A 17,384-nucleotide genomic window follows, 5' to 3' on the forward strand; every position below is an offset into this window, starting at 1 on the left:
ATGTGGCGACTCGGGGCTTTTCACAGAAACGTCATTGAAGCCTACTCGTGACACTATGCGATTCTTATTGTCAAAGCAAATGGGATGTTGGCCTTCATTGCGAGAGGTTTCGAGTATAGAAGCAGGGATGTGTTGCTGCAATTGTACAGGGCCTTGGGGAGGCCACACTTGCAGGATTGTGTGTAGTTTTGGTCTTCTCTGAGGAAGGATGTTCTTGCTCTCGAGGGAGTGCAGCGAAGGTTTACCAGACAGATTCCAGGGATGGCGGGACTGTCTATGAGGAGAGATTGACTAGGTTGGGATTGTTCTCGCTGGAGTTCAGAAGAATGAGGGGGGGAATCTCAGAGAGACGTATAAAATTCTAACAGGACTAGACAAGGTAGGTGCAGGGAAGATGTTACCAATGATGGGTGTGTCCAGAACCAGGGGTCACAGCCTGAGGATTCAGGGTAAACCATTTCGGACAGAGATAAGGAGACATTTCTTCACACAAAGAGTGGTGGGCCTGTGGAATTCATTACCACAGGAAGTAGCTGATGCTAAAACTTTGAATATATTCAAGAGGCAGCTGGATATAGCACTTGGGGAGAATGGGATCAAAGGCTATGGGGAGGAAGCAGGATTAGGCTATTGAGTTGGAAGGGCCAAAAGGCCTCCTCCTGCTCCAATCTTTCTCTGTAAAGAAAGCATTTTTACTATTAAGCGACTATCGCAGAGGTACACCCGTCATCCCATGATATTTAAGGGTGGTCATCCACACACTTTTGTCTCTACACATGTTAGCCTCTCGTCCTGTAGGTTGTAGCACTTGAGTACAAATCTGAGTATTTTTCATTGATCAATCAGCTGAGGGAAATAGACTTTCCTATCCACTCTGTCTGGGCCCCTCGAGCACGCTCCAACATGCAATAGGATCCCAATCCAATCTGATCCTTACAGCATTCACCCCATTAAATCCCCTCAGGATCGTCAATCAGATCACCTCTAATTCTTCTCAACCCCCAGGATAGAGGGTCATAAGATATAGGAGCAGAATTAGGCCATTCGGCCCATCGGGTCTGCTCCGCCATTCAATCACGGCTGATATGTTTCTCATCCCCATTCTCCTGCCTTCGCCCCATAACCCCTGACCCCCTTATTAATCCAGAACCTATCTATCTCTGTCTTAAAGACACTCAGTGATTTGGCCTCCACAGCCTTCTGCGGCAAAGAGTTGCACAGATTCACCACCCTCTGGCTGAAGAAATTCCTCCTCATCTCTGTTTAAAAGGATCGTCCCTTCAGTCTGAGGCTGTGTCCTCTGGTTCTAGTTTTTCCTACAAGTGGAAACATCCTCTCCATGTCCACTCTATCCAGGCCTCGCAGTATCCTGTAAGTTTCAATAAGATCCCCCTCATCCTTCTAAACTCCAACGAGTACCTACCCAGAGTCCCCAATCGTTCCTCATACGACAAGCTCTTCATTCCGGGGATCATTCTAGTGAACCACCTCTGGACCCTTTCCAAGGCCAGCACATCCTTCCTTAGATACGGGGCCCAAAACTGCTCACAATACTCCAAATGGGGTCTGACCAGAGCCTTATACAGCCTCAGAAATACATCCCTGTTCTTGTGTTCTAGATCTGCCAACCATTCTCCATCCCAGGTATCGATCGAGTCCTCGTAAAACCATAATTTTATCCACCTCAATGAAACTTTGGATCCAAAGAAGCTAACGGCCCAAAGAAGGGTTCCAGAGCTTCCGTCCTGGGCAGATGAAGGCAAAGCCGCTAATACTGGAGTGCGGAAAATCAGGGATGTGCGAGAGACCAGAATTGGAGGAGCGTTGGAACCCCTGGGTGGGAGGAGATTGGAGATGGGGAGGGATGAGACCATGAGCGCCGAGAATTTCAAATTGGGAAGCTGAGCTGTGATGGAACCATCAATTCTATGGACACGTGCTTGTCGGATTAGAATAGCGGTTTTAATATACTTACAACAAAGCCAGCCTGTTAGCCGTTGAACTTTCGGTGAACGGGCTGGTTGACTCTGTGGCACGGATCTTTATACAGCAGCTCCAGGGGGAGGAGTTCTGGGCGGAGCCAAGGGGGAGCCCAGTACAAACTCTCGAGTACTCCCAGAGCTACTCCCCCTGGTGGTCAGGTAGTGCAACTGCACTTACAATATTGATACATATATATACTGGGAACAGAGTGACATTGGTAACTTATAATACCGTGTGAATCTCATTCACCACAAGCTGGAAATGGTGCCAAAGCCGGTGGGTGAGAAGGCGGGAGATGCGGAGGTGGGACCCGGTGGGCTGCAGGGAGCAGAATTGTGGACGACTTCAGCGTTTGAGGAGGGTCGAATGTGGGGTGGGGCAGCAAGTGTGTTGGAATAGTCGGGTCCGGAGGTAACCGGTATGAAGCTGAGCTCGGGGTAATAGGACCCCAGTCCGACAGTCAATAATTTTTTTTTTTTTTTTTTAAATTTAGATTAGCCAATTATTTTTTCCAATTAAGGGGCAATTTAGCGTGGCCAATCCACCTACTCTGCACATTTTTTGGGTTGTGGGGGCGAAACCCACGCAGACACGGGGAGAACGTGCAAACTCCACACGGACCGTGACCCAGAGCCGGGATCGAACCTGGGACCTCAGTGCCGTGAGGCGGTTGTGCTAACCACTAGGCCACCGTGCTGCCCTTCCGACAGTCAATAATGAGCACGGCCAGTGAAATCACATCTGCTGGCGCCGACAATGGACAGGCATTTAACAGAGAGAAGGCAAGTCAGAGCACTAAAGCTTGCCGGGGTCCCAGGTTCGATTCCCGGCTTGGGTCACTCTCTGTGCGGAGTCTGCACGTTCTCTCCCGTGTCTGCGTGGGTTTGCTCCGGGCGCTCCGGTTTCCTCCCACAAGCCCCAAAAGACGTGCTCGGGGTGAATTGGACATTGTGAATTCTGTGTACCCGAACAGGCGCCGGAGTGTGGCGCCTCGGGGGGCTTTTCACAGTAACCTCATTGCAGTGTTAATGTATGCCTACTTATGACAATAATGATTATGAACAGACATATCGAGAGCGAGAGATAGAGATACACATTCACAATCATCCACGTTACCAACATCAAGGGAGAGGCCTGAATTCTCGATCTGTCGCTGCTTCCGCCCGTTTCCTCTGGTGCCTATTCATGGCTGAGCTGTGTACGTCCAATTCATCCCCAGTGCTGCCAGCATCAGTTTCCGCCAACCGCTTCTTGTCAAAGCAGCGGCGGGGAAGCTGCTAATGACTGACCTTTGCAGCATTTGCTGCCGCTGCCTTTCGAAGAGACTTCAGCTGCCGAGGCTCCTGCACAAGTGTCACATTGCAGAGAATCAAACTCGCAGTGCTGATGGCGTCACACACACACACACACACAAACACAAACACACACACGATCAGCTTCTTAAAGGGGGGACGCATTTGTTTAGCAGCTCTGGAAAATGGTTCTGATGCTAATCATAAATCCTCTCAATATGGGAGCAGAGTTCGATTCATTAAATGGGAACAGACTGCAGAAAACTGCAAGGATTTGGGGATCCTCCTGCAGAAGTCCCAAAAAGCTAGCTTGCAAGTTCAGCAGGTAATCGGGAACGCAATTGAAATGTTGGCCTCTATTTCAGAGGGAATGTAGAATAAAAACAGGGAAGTCGTCTGGGTGCTTTGCTCTTTTTCCGCACTGATTTTCATTAATCTCGGCTGAGATGTGGGTGTCGCAAGGCCAGCATTTCCCTAGTTGCCCTTGAACTGAGTGGCCAAGATCATGTCAGCGGGCAGTTAATAGTCCACCACATTTCTGTGGGTCTTGAATCACCTGTCGGCCATCGAGTCAAAGATGGGGTCAGAGAGTTTTACAGCACAGAAAGAGACCCTTCGGCCCCTCGTCTGTGCACCGGTTGTCAAGCACCGAGCCATTCTAATGCCATTTTTCAGCACTAGGCCCGAGGCCTTGTCTGCTACGGCATTTCAAGAGCTCATCTAAATGCTTCTTCAATGTTGTGAGAGTTCCTGCCTCGACCACCCTGTCAGGCAGCGATTTCCAGATTCCCATCATCCTCTGGGTGAAAAGGTTTTTCCTCAAATCCCCTCTAAATCTCCTGCCCCTTACCTTAAATCTGTGCCCCCTTGGTTATTGACCCTCTACTAAGGGGAAAGTTCCTCCCTATCCACCCTATCTGTGTCCCTCATAATGTTGTCCGCCTCAATCAGGTCCCCCCTCAGCCTTCTCTGCTCCAAGGAAAACAGCCCCAGCCTAACCAGCCTCTCTTCATAGCTGAAACGCTCCAGCCCAGGCAACATCCTGGGGAATCGCCTCTGCTCCCTCTCCAGGGCAATCACATCCTTCCTATAGAGTGGCGACGAGAACTGCACTCAGTACTCTAGCTGTGGCCTAACCAGCGTTTTATACAGCTCCATCATAACCTCCCTGCTCTTATATTCTATAATTTGGCTAATAAAGGCAAGTATCCCATCAGCCTCCTTAACCACCTGATCTACCTGTCCTGCTGCCTCCAGGGATCTGTGGGCATGTACCCCAAGGACCCTCTGCTCCTCTGTACATCTGACCGTCGTACTGTTCATTGTGTGCTCCCTTGCCTTGTTCGTCCCCCCCCACAATGCATCACCTCACACTTTTCAGGGTTAAATTCCATTTGCCACAATCGGCCCATGTGACCAGCCCGTATATATCATCCTATAATCTAAGGCTTTTCTCCTCGCTCTTTACCACAACACCCAACTCATGTCTAGATCATTAATGTGCACGACAAACAGCAAGGGACCCAGTACCGGTCCCTCCAGTATACCACTGGACACTGGCTTCCAGTCGCTAAAACGACCTTCCATTCTTGCCTCCTGCCATCAAGCCGATTTTGGATGCAATTTGGATCCCGTGGGACCTTCCCTTCTTGAGCAGCCTCCCAGGCGGAACGTTGTCAAGACCAGGAAACTCTCGTGAAACTATAACACTTGATCACAGTCGAATGGTTCGTGTTCCTGACACTACCACTTTCAATTTCGGATTTTAATATTAACTGAATTTAAATTCTACCAGCTGCCGGGGTGGTATTTGAACCTGTGTCCCCAGAACCTGGGTCTCTGGATTACTAGTCCAGTGACATTACTGTGGTGTTCTTTGTGAATCTTATTTTCGAAATGTTTAGAAAGATCACAGAAGCTAAGTTCAACAACAACTCTAACATTTATTACACTACTTATTGAAGCTCGACCACTTACTCCTATCGTAGAATTTACAGTACAGAAGGGGGCCATTCAGCCCATCGGGTCTGCACCAGCTCTTGGAAAGAGCACCCCACTTAAGCCCACGCCTCCACCCTATCCCCCGTAACCCAGTAACCCCACCTAACCTAAGGGCAATTTATCGTGGCTAATCCACCTCACCCTGCACATCTTTGTACTGTGGGAGGAAACCGGAGCTCCCGGAGGAAACCCACGCCGACACAGGGAGAATGTGCAGACTCCACACAGGCAGTGATCCAGCGGGGAATTGAACCTGGGACCCTGGCGCTGTGAAGCAACGGTGTTGTTTAAAAATAAATTTAGAGTACCCAATTCATTTTTTCCAATTAAGGTCCAATTTAGTGTGGCCAATTACATCTACCCTGCACATCTTTGGGTTGTGGGGGTGAGACCCACGCAGACACGGAGACAATGTGCAAACTCCACACGGTCAGTGCCGGGATCGAACCTGGGACCTCCCGCTGTGAGGCAGCAATGCTAACCACTGCGCCACCGTGCTGCCCTTGAAGCAACTGTGCTAACCACTATGCTGCCGTGCTACCAAACAATAATCTAGTAATCTACACTTTACACTCTCCTTACACTAGTCTCTACACTCTATAACTGTACTCTGCCCTCTGCAGACCTCCCCTCTGCACTCTCTCTAGCCCTCTCCCAGAAGCCTGAGAGTCAGTACTTTATATAGTTCTGCATCTAGCTCCATCTAGTGGTCAATTGTGGTAGTACATTAACCCTTTGTACACTAGGCATTCTACATAATGTCGCAATTACCACTCCACCACCATCTCCCCAGTTTTAATATTAATATTCTATATTCAGTTCCAAGGAAGAATCATGCGCACTCGAAACATTAACTCAATGTTTCTCTCTCCACAGATGGTGCCAGGCCTGCTGGGTTTATCCAGAACATCCTGTTTCCATTTCAGATCTCCAACTCTATTGCTTGAGTTCCAGCATTGATCTTGCAATGTTCAGGAGAGTTGGAACCCACAGCCTTTTGTTTGAGTTGATCTGGGATTGCTCTATGTGAAGAAAGGCTTCCCCAGTTCATTGCTAGCTTAAAGTGTTGGAATGTAAGAAGTGATGTTTGTCATCGATGCAGTGGAAAATGAAGATGCAGTAATAAATCCCCAATAAACTGGATTATTCTCCTGAATTATTGTGATTGTGCCGACTGAATAAGGTACACATTGGTTGAATGGCAATAAATGGGGCAGCAGGGTAGCATGGTGGTTACCATAAATGCTTCACAGCTCCAGGGTCCCAGGTTCGATTCCCGGCTGGGTCACTGTCTGTGTGGAGTCTGCACGTCCTCCCCCTGTGTGCGTGGGTTTCCTCCTGGTGCTCCGGTTTCCTCCCACAGTCCAAAGATGTGCGGGTTAGGTGGATTGGCCATGCTAAATTGCCCGTAGTGTCCTAATAAATGTAAGGTTAAGGGGGGGGGGGTTGTTGGGTTGCGGGTATAGGGTGGATACGTGGGTTTGAGTAGGGTGATCATGGCTCGGCACAACATCGAGGGCCGAAGGGCCTGTTCTGTGCTGTACTGTTCTATGTTCTATATGGACACACACAGCTTTCTTTTGCTCGATATCTCTGAGAGTGGAAGAAACATCAAATTTCCCATCACTTCAATTTTATATTCCAAAGGAGTGGGTGGGGACCGAGGTCAAGTGGCACTCAGTGAATTGGCTCCCCTGACGAGGATCCTGGAAAGTGAATCTTTGAGGGGGCGGTGGGGTAAAACATCCCCGAGAGGAAATAGCAACGGGTGCAGGGTCGAATTGGTGTTCCGTTTTCAGGGATTATCACACCAGTTTGGTCCGGTACCAAACATTGGCACGTTCTCCCCGTGTCTGCGTGGGTTTCCTCCGGCTGCTCCGGTTTCCTCCCGCAGTCCAAAGATGTGCGGGTTAGGTGAGGTTACGGGAGATCGGGTGGGAGGCGGAGGGCCTGCGGCCAGGGTGGGTGCCCCCTCGGAGGGTGGGCGCCGACTCGATGGACCGAATGCCCTCCTCCTGCGATTCGATGGATTGATCGAGTCTCGCCGGAGGGAGGGAGTGCTGTCTTTCTCCCCCCCCCACTTCGATCTGGGTTGTCCAAACCGGACTTTTTAAACATCTGAAAATGGTCTGGGGGAGGGCGGGGCGACACAGTGGGTTAGCACTGCCTCCTCACGGCGCTGAGGACCCGGGTTCGATCCCGGCCCTGGGTCACTGTCCGTGTGGAGTTTGCACATTCTCCCCGTGTCTGCGTGGGTCTCGCCCCCACAACCCAAAAGATGTGCAGGCTAGGTGCATTGGCCATGCTAAATTGCCCCTTAATTGGAAAAAAAATGAATTGGGTACTTTAAATTTATATTGAAAAAACATTATTTCTGGGATGGTGTCTAGCACAGAGGAGAGGGGCCGAATGTCCCCCCTCTGTGTGTGGACCCAGTGCAGACAATAGGCTCTCCCCTCCCCCCACACTGCAGCCCAGGAGGGGGCGGGACCCGGCGCTGCCCTGATTGACGGCCGCCTGGGCCAATCGCGGGGCGCGCCGCCGCTTTGGGTCACAGACGCGATGACGCGACGGCGGCGGGGAGCTGGGGGGGTGAGTGGAGAGTGGGCGGGGCCGAAGCGGGCCTGCGTCCCCATGGCAACGGGGCCTAGGCGCTGTCCGAGGCCTGGCGCTGGATGGAATGGTCAGTGGGTGGGGAAGCGGGGGAGGGAGGAAGGAGGGGTGAATGAACCCGGCCGCCCCCTCACTCCTCTCCCCCCAGCCTGGCTGCCTCCTCTTCACCTCCATTGTTAATAAAGGCTAGGGCCTGGGGGAGGGGTGTGGGTGCATGAAGGGGAGGGCATGCTGCAGGTTGACAGCAGCTGCATTGAAGGGGAAGCTGGGTCAATGGCACATGGGGGGGGGGGGGGGGTGGAAGCTGGGAAACGTGTGGAAAGGAAGCCCTGCCTTGCTATAGCCACTTCACCATCCCCCCTCCTCCCCCCCCAGCCCGGAAAAAGGCGGCCAATGGGATGCAGCCGCGGTCGTCACGTGCGGAACGCTACTACCAATTTGCGCGCAGCAAGCTCCCGCCATCGGGCAATCATATCCGAGGGGGGGGGGGGCCACTAGGACTCTACCCCCGCCCCCCCCCTCCCTCCTCCTCCCCGCCCGAGATTCAGTCGGATGCCGCGTCTCCGACGGTGCGGCGCCCTCTCGGTACGGCTGGGGCCGGGGGGGTGGGGGTGCCGGCCTCCATGTGCCGCGCACGCGAGCCCCCAGAGAGGGGCTTGCACCCCCAAACCTCCGAACCGGGTTGGGTTGGAGGGGAACCAGTCAGATGGCTCCCAAGGCCGAACGATGTCGGCCGTCTAATTTCTCAACCAAAGGGTCGGTGTGGACCCGATGGGCCGAATGGCCTCCTTTTGCACTGCAGGGATTCTATGATTCAATGAATAAATGACAGCACGGGGTTCCCCCAAGGGCAAATCGTATTTGACACCTGGATGGGCACGGGTGGATGGGATTTAGCCCAGCGCAGTGATGTCTTCTGTTAGGCTGCTTCAGGAGGGGAACGATGAAGATAATGGCCAAATGTTAAAGGGGCCTGGAGGTGTGCGCAGAGTAGCTTTGAAGGCGGCAGGGCAAGTTCAGGAAGCAGTTTAAAAAACATAAGGGATCCTGGACTTTTATTAGTAGAAGAATAGAATACAAAAACAAGGAATCTGTCGCAAACCTGCCTCAATCATCTGCCTCGACAGAAGTGTTATGCTCAATTCTGGACACTACAATTCACCAAGGCTTTCGGAGAGAGATCAGACGGGATTTCCAATAATGGCAGCTGGCATTTGGGCCTATAGTTTACATGGAGAGTCTGTGAAAGCTGAGATCATTCAGCCTTGAGCAGTGAAAGTTAAGAGGAGGTTTTGATCGAGCTGCTCAAAGTTATGAAGGGCTTTAGCAGACGAAGTGAAGGTGGCACTATGGTTAGCACTGCTGCCTGACAGCACCAGGGACTTGGGTTTGATTCCGACCTCGGGTGTCTGTGGAGTCTGCACGTTCTCCCCGTGTCTGCATGGGTTTCCTCCGCGTGCTCCAGTTTCCTCCCACAGTCCAAAGATGTGTAGGTTAGGTGGATTGGCCACGCTAAATTGCCCCTTAGTGTCCAAACAAAAAGTTAGGTGGGGTTATGGGGACAGGACGGGGGAGTGGGCGAATGTAGGGTGTTCTTCCAGGAGTCCGTACGGACTCGATGGATTGAATGGCCTCCTTCTGCACTGTAGGGATTCTGTGAAGGTGACGTGACGAAGGGTCAGTGAATAAGATTTCAGATGATTCGCAAAAGGAGCAACTGTAACAGCGACTTGCAGTGATCCGGAATGGAACACTGGACTGAAAGGGTGGTGGGAGCGGATTTATTGAACCCAAAAGAGAAATGGATATATACTTGAACGGGCTATGGGGTTACCTTTACTAAAGGCCGCCATGAGGATGATGGGCCGAATATCTGTCTCCAATGCTGTATTGTCGCATTCCATTACATTTGTAACGGGGCACAGTCTCCAGGTTTGACCTGATAGCTTCACTTTTTCAGTTCCACCATTTCCGCAGGAAAGGCTCATTTATTACCCACCCCTCGTTGCTCTGAGAAGGTGCTGCAGGACCTTGTTAATCCATTGCGACCTTTGTGGGAAAGCCGTAAACTGAGGGGACAGTAATGCATGTCCTCATCAACAGGGTGCGGAACCTGGAGATGGTGCTGTTCCCATAAAGCTGCTCCCTTTCGAGCTGGACCGTGGAGTTGGTGGCTGCAGTTTATCCTGCAGGTCATTTATGTCACTCAAAAGTCACACCGGGGGAACGAGCTTTATATTGAGTGCAGTGGCAAGAAAATGAGAAATGGAAGCTGGAGTTGACCTCCTGCCATGTTGGGATTGCCTTTCCTTTTCCTTGACCTGAATTCTCTTTTTTTACCAAGGCGCTGACTCTCGTGGGATAGCAGTCAGGAGCAGGAACCCTGTTGGAATTTCCCCTTCCTGGAACACAGGCACTGAGTCCTATTGTGGTGCCAAATCGATGCCCCCATTGAGGCCAGGTAACGCAGCAATTGTACATGTCGCCTATTTTTTAAATGCCTTTTTTTCCTGCGTTTCCTTCAGTACTTGTGTTGTTTTAATCAAGAGTTCTTTTAAAAAACACGTGCCCGGCTGGTGTTTCTGTTTATTCACAGGGACATGGACTCGGTTGAAAATCAACTGGAGCTCCTTTTGAAAGGAGGAGGCATCGAGATGCAAGAGTACGACTCCCCGCTGGAGGAAGTGGTGCCCGTAACTGTGCGGAAGACAGTTTGCTACATTGTCGCTGCCATAATACTGAACGAGCAGGTAAGACGATACCGTCACTGGCCTGTAGCCATGTTTGAATAAAGTCTGACAGGAAAATGGCCCAAGATCCGTGTGCTGCACTGTATTCGATTCCTATCCTGCTCTGCCCATCCCTAATTGCCCTTGAGGGGGACAGCTACGGGTCAACCACATTGCTGTGGATCTCAACCAGAGGCCAGACCAGGTCAGGGCGGCAGATTTCCTTCCCTGAAGGAACCAGATGGGTTTTTACGACAGTCGACAATGGTTTTGTGGTCATCGTTCCACTTTAAATTCCAGATGTTTTCCGAATTTCACCATCTGCCCTGGTGGGATTTGAACTCGTGTCCCCCAGCGGGTCACTCCGGGTCTCTGGGTGAATAGTCCACTGAGAATACCACCGCCTCCCCTGCCTCATTTCAAACGATGCTGAGGCAGTCTCCAGAGCATCGTGTGCTGTCCACTATAAGAGGCAGCCAGGGCAGGGCAGCAAGTGACACAAAATCTGGCAGTATTGCGAAATGGAACTGAGGAGGCAGTGGGTAAACTTCAGCAGGACACTGTCAGGCTGGTGGAATGGGCGGACTTGAGGGCCGATGAAATATAACCCAGAGATGTGCAAAGCGATTCAATTTGGCCGGAAGAACGAGGCGAGTATAGGACTTTGGTTAGGCCACATTTGGAATACTGCGTGCAGTTCTGGTCGCCACATTACCAGAAGGATGTGGATGCTTCAGAGAGGGTGCGGAGGAGGTTCACCAGGATGTTGCCTGGTATGGAGGGTGCTAGCTATGAAGAAAGGCTGAGTACATTAGGATTGTTTTCATTGGAAAGACGGAGGTTGAGGGGAGGACCTGATTGAGGTCTATAAAATTATGAGAGGTATGGACAGGGTGGATAGCAACAAGCTTTTCCCAAGAGTGGGGGTGTCAATTACAAGGGGGTCACGATTTCAAGGTGAGAGGGGGAAAGTTTAAGGGAGATGTGCGGAGGGTGGTGGGTGCCTGGAACGCTGTGCCAGCAGAGGTGGTAGAGGCGGGCACGATAGCATCATTTAAGATGCATCTAGACAGACATATGAACGGGCGGGGAACAGAGGGAAGTAGACCTTGGAAAATAGGGGACAGGTTTAGATAAAGGATCTGGATCGGCGCAGGCTGGGAGGGCCGAAGGGCCTGTTCCTGTGCTGTCATTTTCTTTGTTCTTTGAAACTTGAAATGAGAGGTACAATCCGAACGAGTGTACAGGAGCAGAGGGTGGGAGGGGCAGGTTGAGAAAGCGCCCAAATGAGCAGACATGATCCTCGGGTTTATAAGTAGAGAGTGCAAAGCAATGAGGTTCCGGTGAGCCTTGATAAAACACTGGTTTGTATTGTGTGTCCGATCCTGTGCACCACACGCTTGAGCAAGGAGGCGAAGGCATTAGAGAGGATCCAGAACAGATTCACGAGAATGATCTCCGGGATGAGGAGCTTCAGTGACGGGGATAGATTGGAGAAGTTGGGACTGAAAAATAGAGGTCTTCAAAATCAGGAGGCGCCTGGACAGAGCTGATAGGGAGAAAGAGTTGATGGAAAGTTCAAGGAAGCCGCAGATTTAAGTTGACCGGCAAAAGGAATGAGGCGAGGAGAAAGCTTTTCACGCAGCGAGTGGTTCCGGTCTGGAATGCACTGCCCACAGAGTGGTGCAGGTAGGTGGTGAATTTGGAAAGGTAATTGGATGAGGTCAATTGGATGATGACCTGATGAGAGGACATTTGACCCAGGCTGAATGGCCTCCCCTGTGCTTCGAGTCCACATTGTGACTGTCTCTGGCTTCTCCTTTCAAAACTTCATGTCACGTCCCATCCGTGAGGTAGTCTCCTTGTTCCCGTCTTCGGCGGTTTGCTTCTGGAGGGACTTAGAAGGTGCACTTTGAGTGATGGAAGTGTGATCAATACCAATAAGTTTGGGTTCTACCATGACCGCTCAGCTCCGCAACTCACTGCAGCCTTGATCCAAACATGGATGGCAGGGCTGAACTCCAGAGGTGAGGTGAGAGTGACTGCCCTTCACACCGAGCCAGTGTTTGACCGAGTGTGGCATCAAGGTGCCCGAGCAAAACGAGTCAATGAGACCCGGTGTGGGCAAACCCCCCCACTGTTTGGACTCATACCTGGCAGAAATGAATTCAGGTTGATTTATCTTGCGTAGGTGACCTGATGAGTACAAGACAAAAAACTTTGATAGGGTGTCTCTTTTTGCAGCAATGCAGGTAAATACAGCAGCTACATCAGCAGCTCAGTGGCTGCGGTTTCTGTGAATAACTCCTGACCACACGTTGCCCTGCCCATCACAAGTCAGGAGTGCGACAGAATCCTTCCCACATACCTGGATGAGTGCAGCTTTCCTTCCTTGCTGCTGGGTCACAATCCTGGCATTCCCGATCTAACAGCACTGTGGGCTCACGGACACCACACCACTGCAGCAGTTCAAGAGGAACCTCATACCCCCTACCTCAGTGGCGTTTCGGGGAGCTCGCTCGCATCCCATGACTGAAGAGAGGCCTGCTCTCGGACACCATGCTTCGAGAATCCAGAGGCAGGTCCGGCTCAGGGAGGTTAATGTAGCTTAGGTTTCATTCAAGGAGTTTTAAGAGTAAGAAAGTCTTGCTGCAAACCAGACCTGTTTGGTTTTTGGTGTCCGGAAGGGTTGTACATATCCCGGACGGATTGTGGCGAAGATTGACTGCTGTGAGGAAACATTCAGCAGAATGGATGTGAAATCTCTCGAATGAAGGTGTGGGTTTTCCGTGTCTTCCTGGCACGCTGGGGTGCAGGCTTTCGACAGATCGAGCTGGCCGCTGATGAAGGCTGTTGCAGTTATTAGAGTTGAGGATTTTGCCCACCCCTGCTTCTCCCACCACCTTGTAAAGACGTAAAAGTTTGCACACTACGCGACCTAAACCTTCCTTGTTTCAACCATGCAGAAAGAAGTGGTGATGATGCAGGAGGCGAAGCAGGAGTGTTACGGCAAGTGGTACCTTCCAGCGGGGAGAATGGAACAAAACGAAACCATCGTCCAGGCCGTGAAGAGGGAGGTTCAGGAAGAAACGGGTTTGGAGTGCGAGCCGTACACCCTGCTCAGCGTGGAAGAGAGAGGCCCTCGCTGGATCCGTTTTGTCTTCCTGGCGAGAGTTACAGGTTTGCGTTTTGCCCTATTTGGAGCAGGTGTTAGTGGCGTTCGCCAATGAAGGAGGAGGGTGGGGGGGGGGGGGGGGGAGTGCTAGATAGCGAGTGTCGTTTGGAGCACACGCACAAACTGAGTGTGGTCACGCTGACATGCGGAGCAGTACGGTGCGTCATGTGTATCCAACACCGACCATCAGAGGCTGAGTGCTAATCGGAAACTCCTCGACAGGAGTTAAGCATTAGGATCCCGGGGATGTGATACTGGGCAACTAAAAGGATCCATTTTAATTTTGGTAAACACAAAATGGGTGCAACAAACATCTGTATTGATGAGGAGTTGCCAGAATGTTTAGATGATAAGAATCTTTATTAGTGTCACAAGTAGGCTTACATTAACGCTGCAATGAAGTTACTGTGAAAATCCCCTAGTCGCCACATTCCGGCGCCTGTTCAGCTGAGGGAGAATTCAGAACGTCCAATTCACCTAACAAGCACGTCTTTCGGGACTTGTGGGAGCAAACGGGGGAGAAAGTGCAGACTCCGCACAGTGACCCAAACCGGTAATCAAACCTGGGACCCTGGAGCTGTGAAGCAACAGTGCTAACCACTGTGCTCCTGCAATTGTCGCACTTTAGCAACTGTACTCCCCGTCTGTGTAAACAGCGTTCTGTTCATGTTAACCTGCCGTGCCAACACTTTGCAGAGATTATTCCTGCTTTCACCTGGAGATTTTAAACTTGCCGAGACAGTTTTCGGCATTGGTGAGCATTAATTGAGTGGGGTCCCATGTGTCGTAGAACTGCTTCACGAAGAAAAGATCAGCGCGGTGGCACCGTGGTTAGCACTGCTGCCTCACTGCGCCAGGGGCCCCGGTTCGATTCCGGCCTCGGGCGACTGTCTGCGTAGACTCTGCACGTTCTCCCCGTGTGTGGGTGGGTTTCCTCCGGGCGCTCCAGTTTCCTCTCACAGTCCAAAGACGTGCAGGTTAGGTGGATTGACCACGCGGAATTGCCCCCGCAGTGTTCAAAGATTAGGGGGGTTGCGGAGATGGGGCGGGGGGATAGTGCCAAGGTAGGGTGCTGTTTCGGAGGGCCAGTGCAGATTAGATGGGCCGAGTGGCCCACCCCCCAGTTCTGCGAAAAGATCTGTTTTCGATTGCGGTTCCAAGTTGACATTATGGACTGGTCCATTTACAGGCGGAAATATGAAGAGCACCTCGGAGAGCGACAACGAATCCTTGCAGGCCAAATGGTGGGACAGAGTGTCACCGCTTCCACTGCGAGCCCGGGATATCCTCAATCTCATCTCCTTCGCAGTGAAGCACAAAGAGAAGGCGTCCCACCCCGTGACCATCCCGGTGGAGCTGCCCTGCCCTGTGGTGTGCCACAGGGTGCTGGCGGCCTTCCTCAACCGAAGCAACGACCTGTGGCTGCTGGTGAACAATCCGGGCCGCCCTCACTTCCCGGTGACGGCCTGCGGCTCCTCCTCAGCCGACCTGTCCTGCAGCATCGAGGTGGCCATCTACAGACTCGTCAAAGAGTGCTTGAAGGACCCCCAGGTGAAGGTGAAAATGCACGGCATCCTGGGCCTGCAGCACAGCGGGACCGTGCCTGGGAAGACCGACGGGGTTTGCTTCAACGTCCTCGTGACTGTCGCCCAAGTGGAATCCAAGTACAGCCCGTTCCCTCCAGACGTGAACAACGCAAAGTATGCTTGGCACAAAGTGGATGATGATGATTTAAAGATTCAGTTGTTAGAGAGGTTGTCCTTCTCTTCTGTTGTGCCATTCTTGAATTGAAGGGAAATGATGGAATAAAGACAGGTTTAATTGTGCTGGACAGCTGTTCGTCCATGAAATGATCGCCCCCCCCCCCCCCCACCCTTTGCAGAACCGACACCAGAAATATCGTCCCTGCATCACCAAGAGAGGAAAATAGAAATAAATTGGGGGAACATCACCTCAGTAGCCCTTTGCCCCTCGATTGGTGGTGGCATTGAGAACAGACACACCAGGTATGAATGCGCACGCGTGAGTGAGTGAAGGAGTGGATCAATGAACGTGGGAGTGAGCACGTGAGTGCGTGTGAGTGGGAGTGCGTGCATGCGTCAGTGACAACGAGTGAGTGGATGAACAAGTGCGTGTATTCGCGTGTTTGAGTGCACGTTTTAGCGGATGTATTGTGTGTGTGAATGAGCGAGTGTGTGTGAATGAGCGAGTGAGTGTGTGTGAATGAGCGAGTGTGTGTGAATGAGCGAGTGAGTGTGAATGAGCGGGTGAGTGTGAATGAGCGAGTGAGTGTGAATGAGCGGGTGAACGTGTGTGTGAATGCGAGTGTGTTTGTGTGAATAAGCGAGTGTGTGTATGAATAAGCGAGTGTGTGAATGAGTGAGCGAATGTGTGTGAATGAGCGAGTGAGTGTGTGTGAATGAATGAGCGAGTGTGTGAATGAGTGAGCGAATGTGTGTGAATGAGCGAGTGAATGTGTGAATGAGCGAGTGAATGTGTGTGAATGAGCGAGTGAGTGTGTGAATGAGCGAGTGAGTGTGTGTGAATGAGCGAGTGTGTGTGTGTGTGAATGAGTGTGTGTGAATGAGCGTGTGTGTGAATGAGCGTGTGTGTGAATGAGCGTGTGTGTGAATGTGCGAGTGTGTGAATGAGTAGGTGTGTGAATGTGCGAGTGTTTGTGTGAATGAGCGAGTGAATGTGTGTGTGAATGTGCGAGTGTGTTTGTGTGAATGAGCGAGTGTGTGTGTGAATGAGTGTGTGTGAATGAGTGTGTGTGAATGAGTGTGTGTGAATGAGCGTGTGTGTGAATGAGCGTGTGTGTGAATGTGCGAGTGTGTGAATGAGTGGGTGTGTGAATGAGTGGGTGTGTGAATGTGCGAGTGTGTGAATGTGCGAGTGTGTGAATGAGCGAGTGAGTGTGTGAATGTGCGAGTGTGTGTGAATGAGCGAGTGAGTGTGTGAATGTGCGAGTGTGTGTGAATGTGCGAGTGTGAATGAGCGAGTGAATGTTTGTGTGTGAATGAGCGAGTGTGTGTGAATGACCGAGTGAGTGTGTGGGAATGAGCGAGAGTCTGTCAATGTGCGAGTGTGTGTGTGAATGAGCGAGTGAATGTGTGTGTGAATGTGCGAGTGAATGTGTGTGTCAATGTGCGAGTGAATGTGTGTGTGAATGAGCGAGTGTGTGTGAATGAGCGAGTGTGTGTGAATGAGCGAGTGTGTGTGAATGAGCGTGAGTGAGTGTGAATGAACGGGTGAATACGAGTGTGTTTGTGTGAATGAGTGAGTGTGTGTGTGTGAATAAGCGAGTGTGTGGGAATGAGCGAGTGTGTGTGAATGTGCGAGTGCTTGTGTGAATGAGCGAGTGAATGTGTGTGAATGTGCGAGTGTGTTTGTGTGAATGAGCGAGTGTGTCTGTGTGAATGAGTGTGTGTGAATGAGTGTGTGTGAATGAGTGTGTGTGAATGAGCGTGTGTGTGAATGAGTGTGTGTGTGAATGTGCGAGTGTGTGAATGAGTGGGTGTGTGAATGTGCGAGTGTGTGAATGTGCGAGTGTGTGAATGAGCGAGTGAGTGTGTGAATGAGCGAGTGAGG

General features: G+C 51.3%; 2 protein-coding genes and 1 long non-coding RNA gene across 6 annotated transcripts in view; 2 read left to right on the forward strand and 1 right to left on the reverse strand.

Moving 5' to 3' along the window:
* LOC119957557 (protein transport protein Sec24C-like) overlaps positions 1-3,397 on the reverse strand; it is a 40,257-nt gene extending 36,860 nt beyond the window's left edge. The window contains exon 1 of one of the 4 annotated variants that reach the window (XM_038785709.1): positions 3,100-3,397. The gene's annotated coding sequence lies outside the window, so the exon portion shown is untranslated. The remainder of the gene's footprint in view (positions 1-3,099) is intronic. The other 3 variants (XM_038785707.1, XM_038785706.1, XM_038785708.1) reach the window with 3 other exon arrangements.
* A 21-nt stretch (positions 3,398-3,418) lies between these two features.
* On the forward strand, positions 3,419-6,432 carry LOC119957566. The gene is made up of 2 exons (XR_005458818.1): positions 3,419-3,600; positions 6,153-6,432. It is a non-coding gene; the product is annotated as an uncharacterized LOC119957566 (long non-coding RNA).
* A 1,440-nt stretch (positions 6,433-7,872) lies between these two features.
* nudt18 (nudix (nucleoside diphosphate linked moiety X)-type motif 18) lies at positions 7,873-15,624 on the forward strand. The gene is made up of 5 exons (XM_038785724.1): positions 7,873-7,959; positions 10,234-10,350; positions 10,486-10,639; positions 13,585-13,798; positions 14,983-15,624. The coding sequence occupies exons 3-5, from the start codon at positions 10,490-10,492 to the stop codon at positions 15,582-15,584; spliced, it is 966 nt and encodes a 321-aa protein (XP_038641652.1). The 5' UTR covers positions 7,873-7,959; positions 10,234-10,350; positions 10,486-10,489; the 3' UTR covers positions 15,585-15,624.
* Positions 15,625-17,384: the final 1,760 nt, after the last annotated feature.

The sequence above is a fragment of the Scyliorhinus canicula genome, chromosome 26 (genome assembly GCF_902713615.1).
Source record: "Scyliorhinus canicula chromosome 26, sScyCan1.1, whole genome shotgun sequence".
Taxonomy (NCBI): Eukaryota; Metazoa; Chordata; class Chondrichthyes; order Carcharhiniformes; family Scyliorhinidae; genus Scyliorhinus; species Scyliorhinus canicula.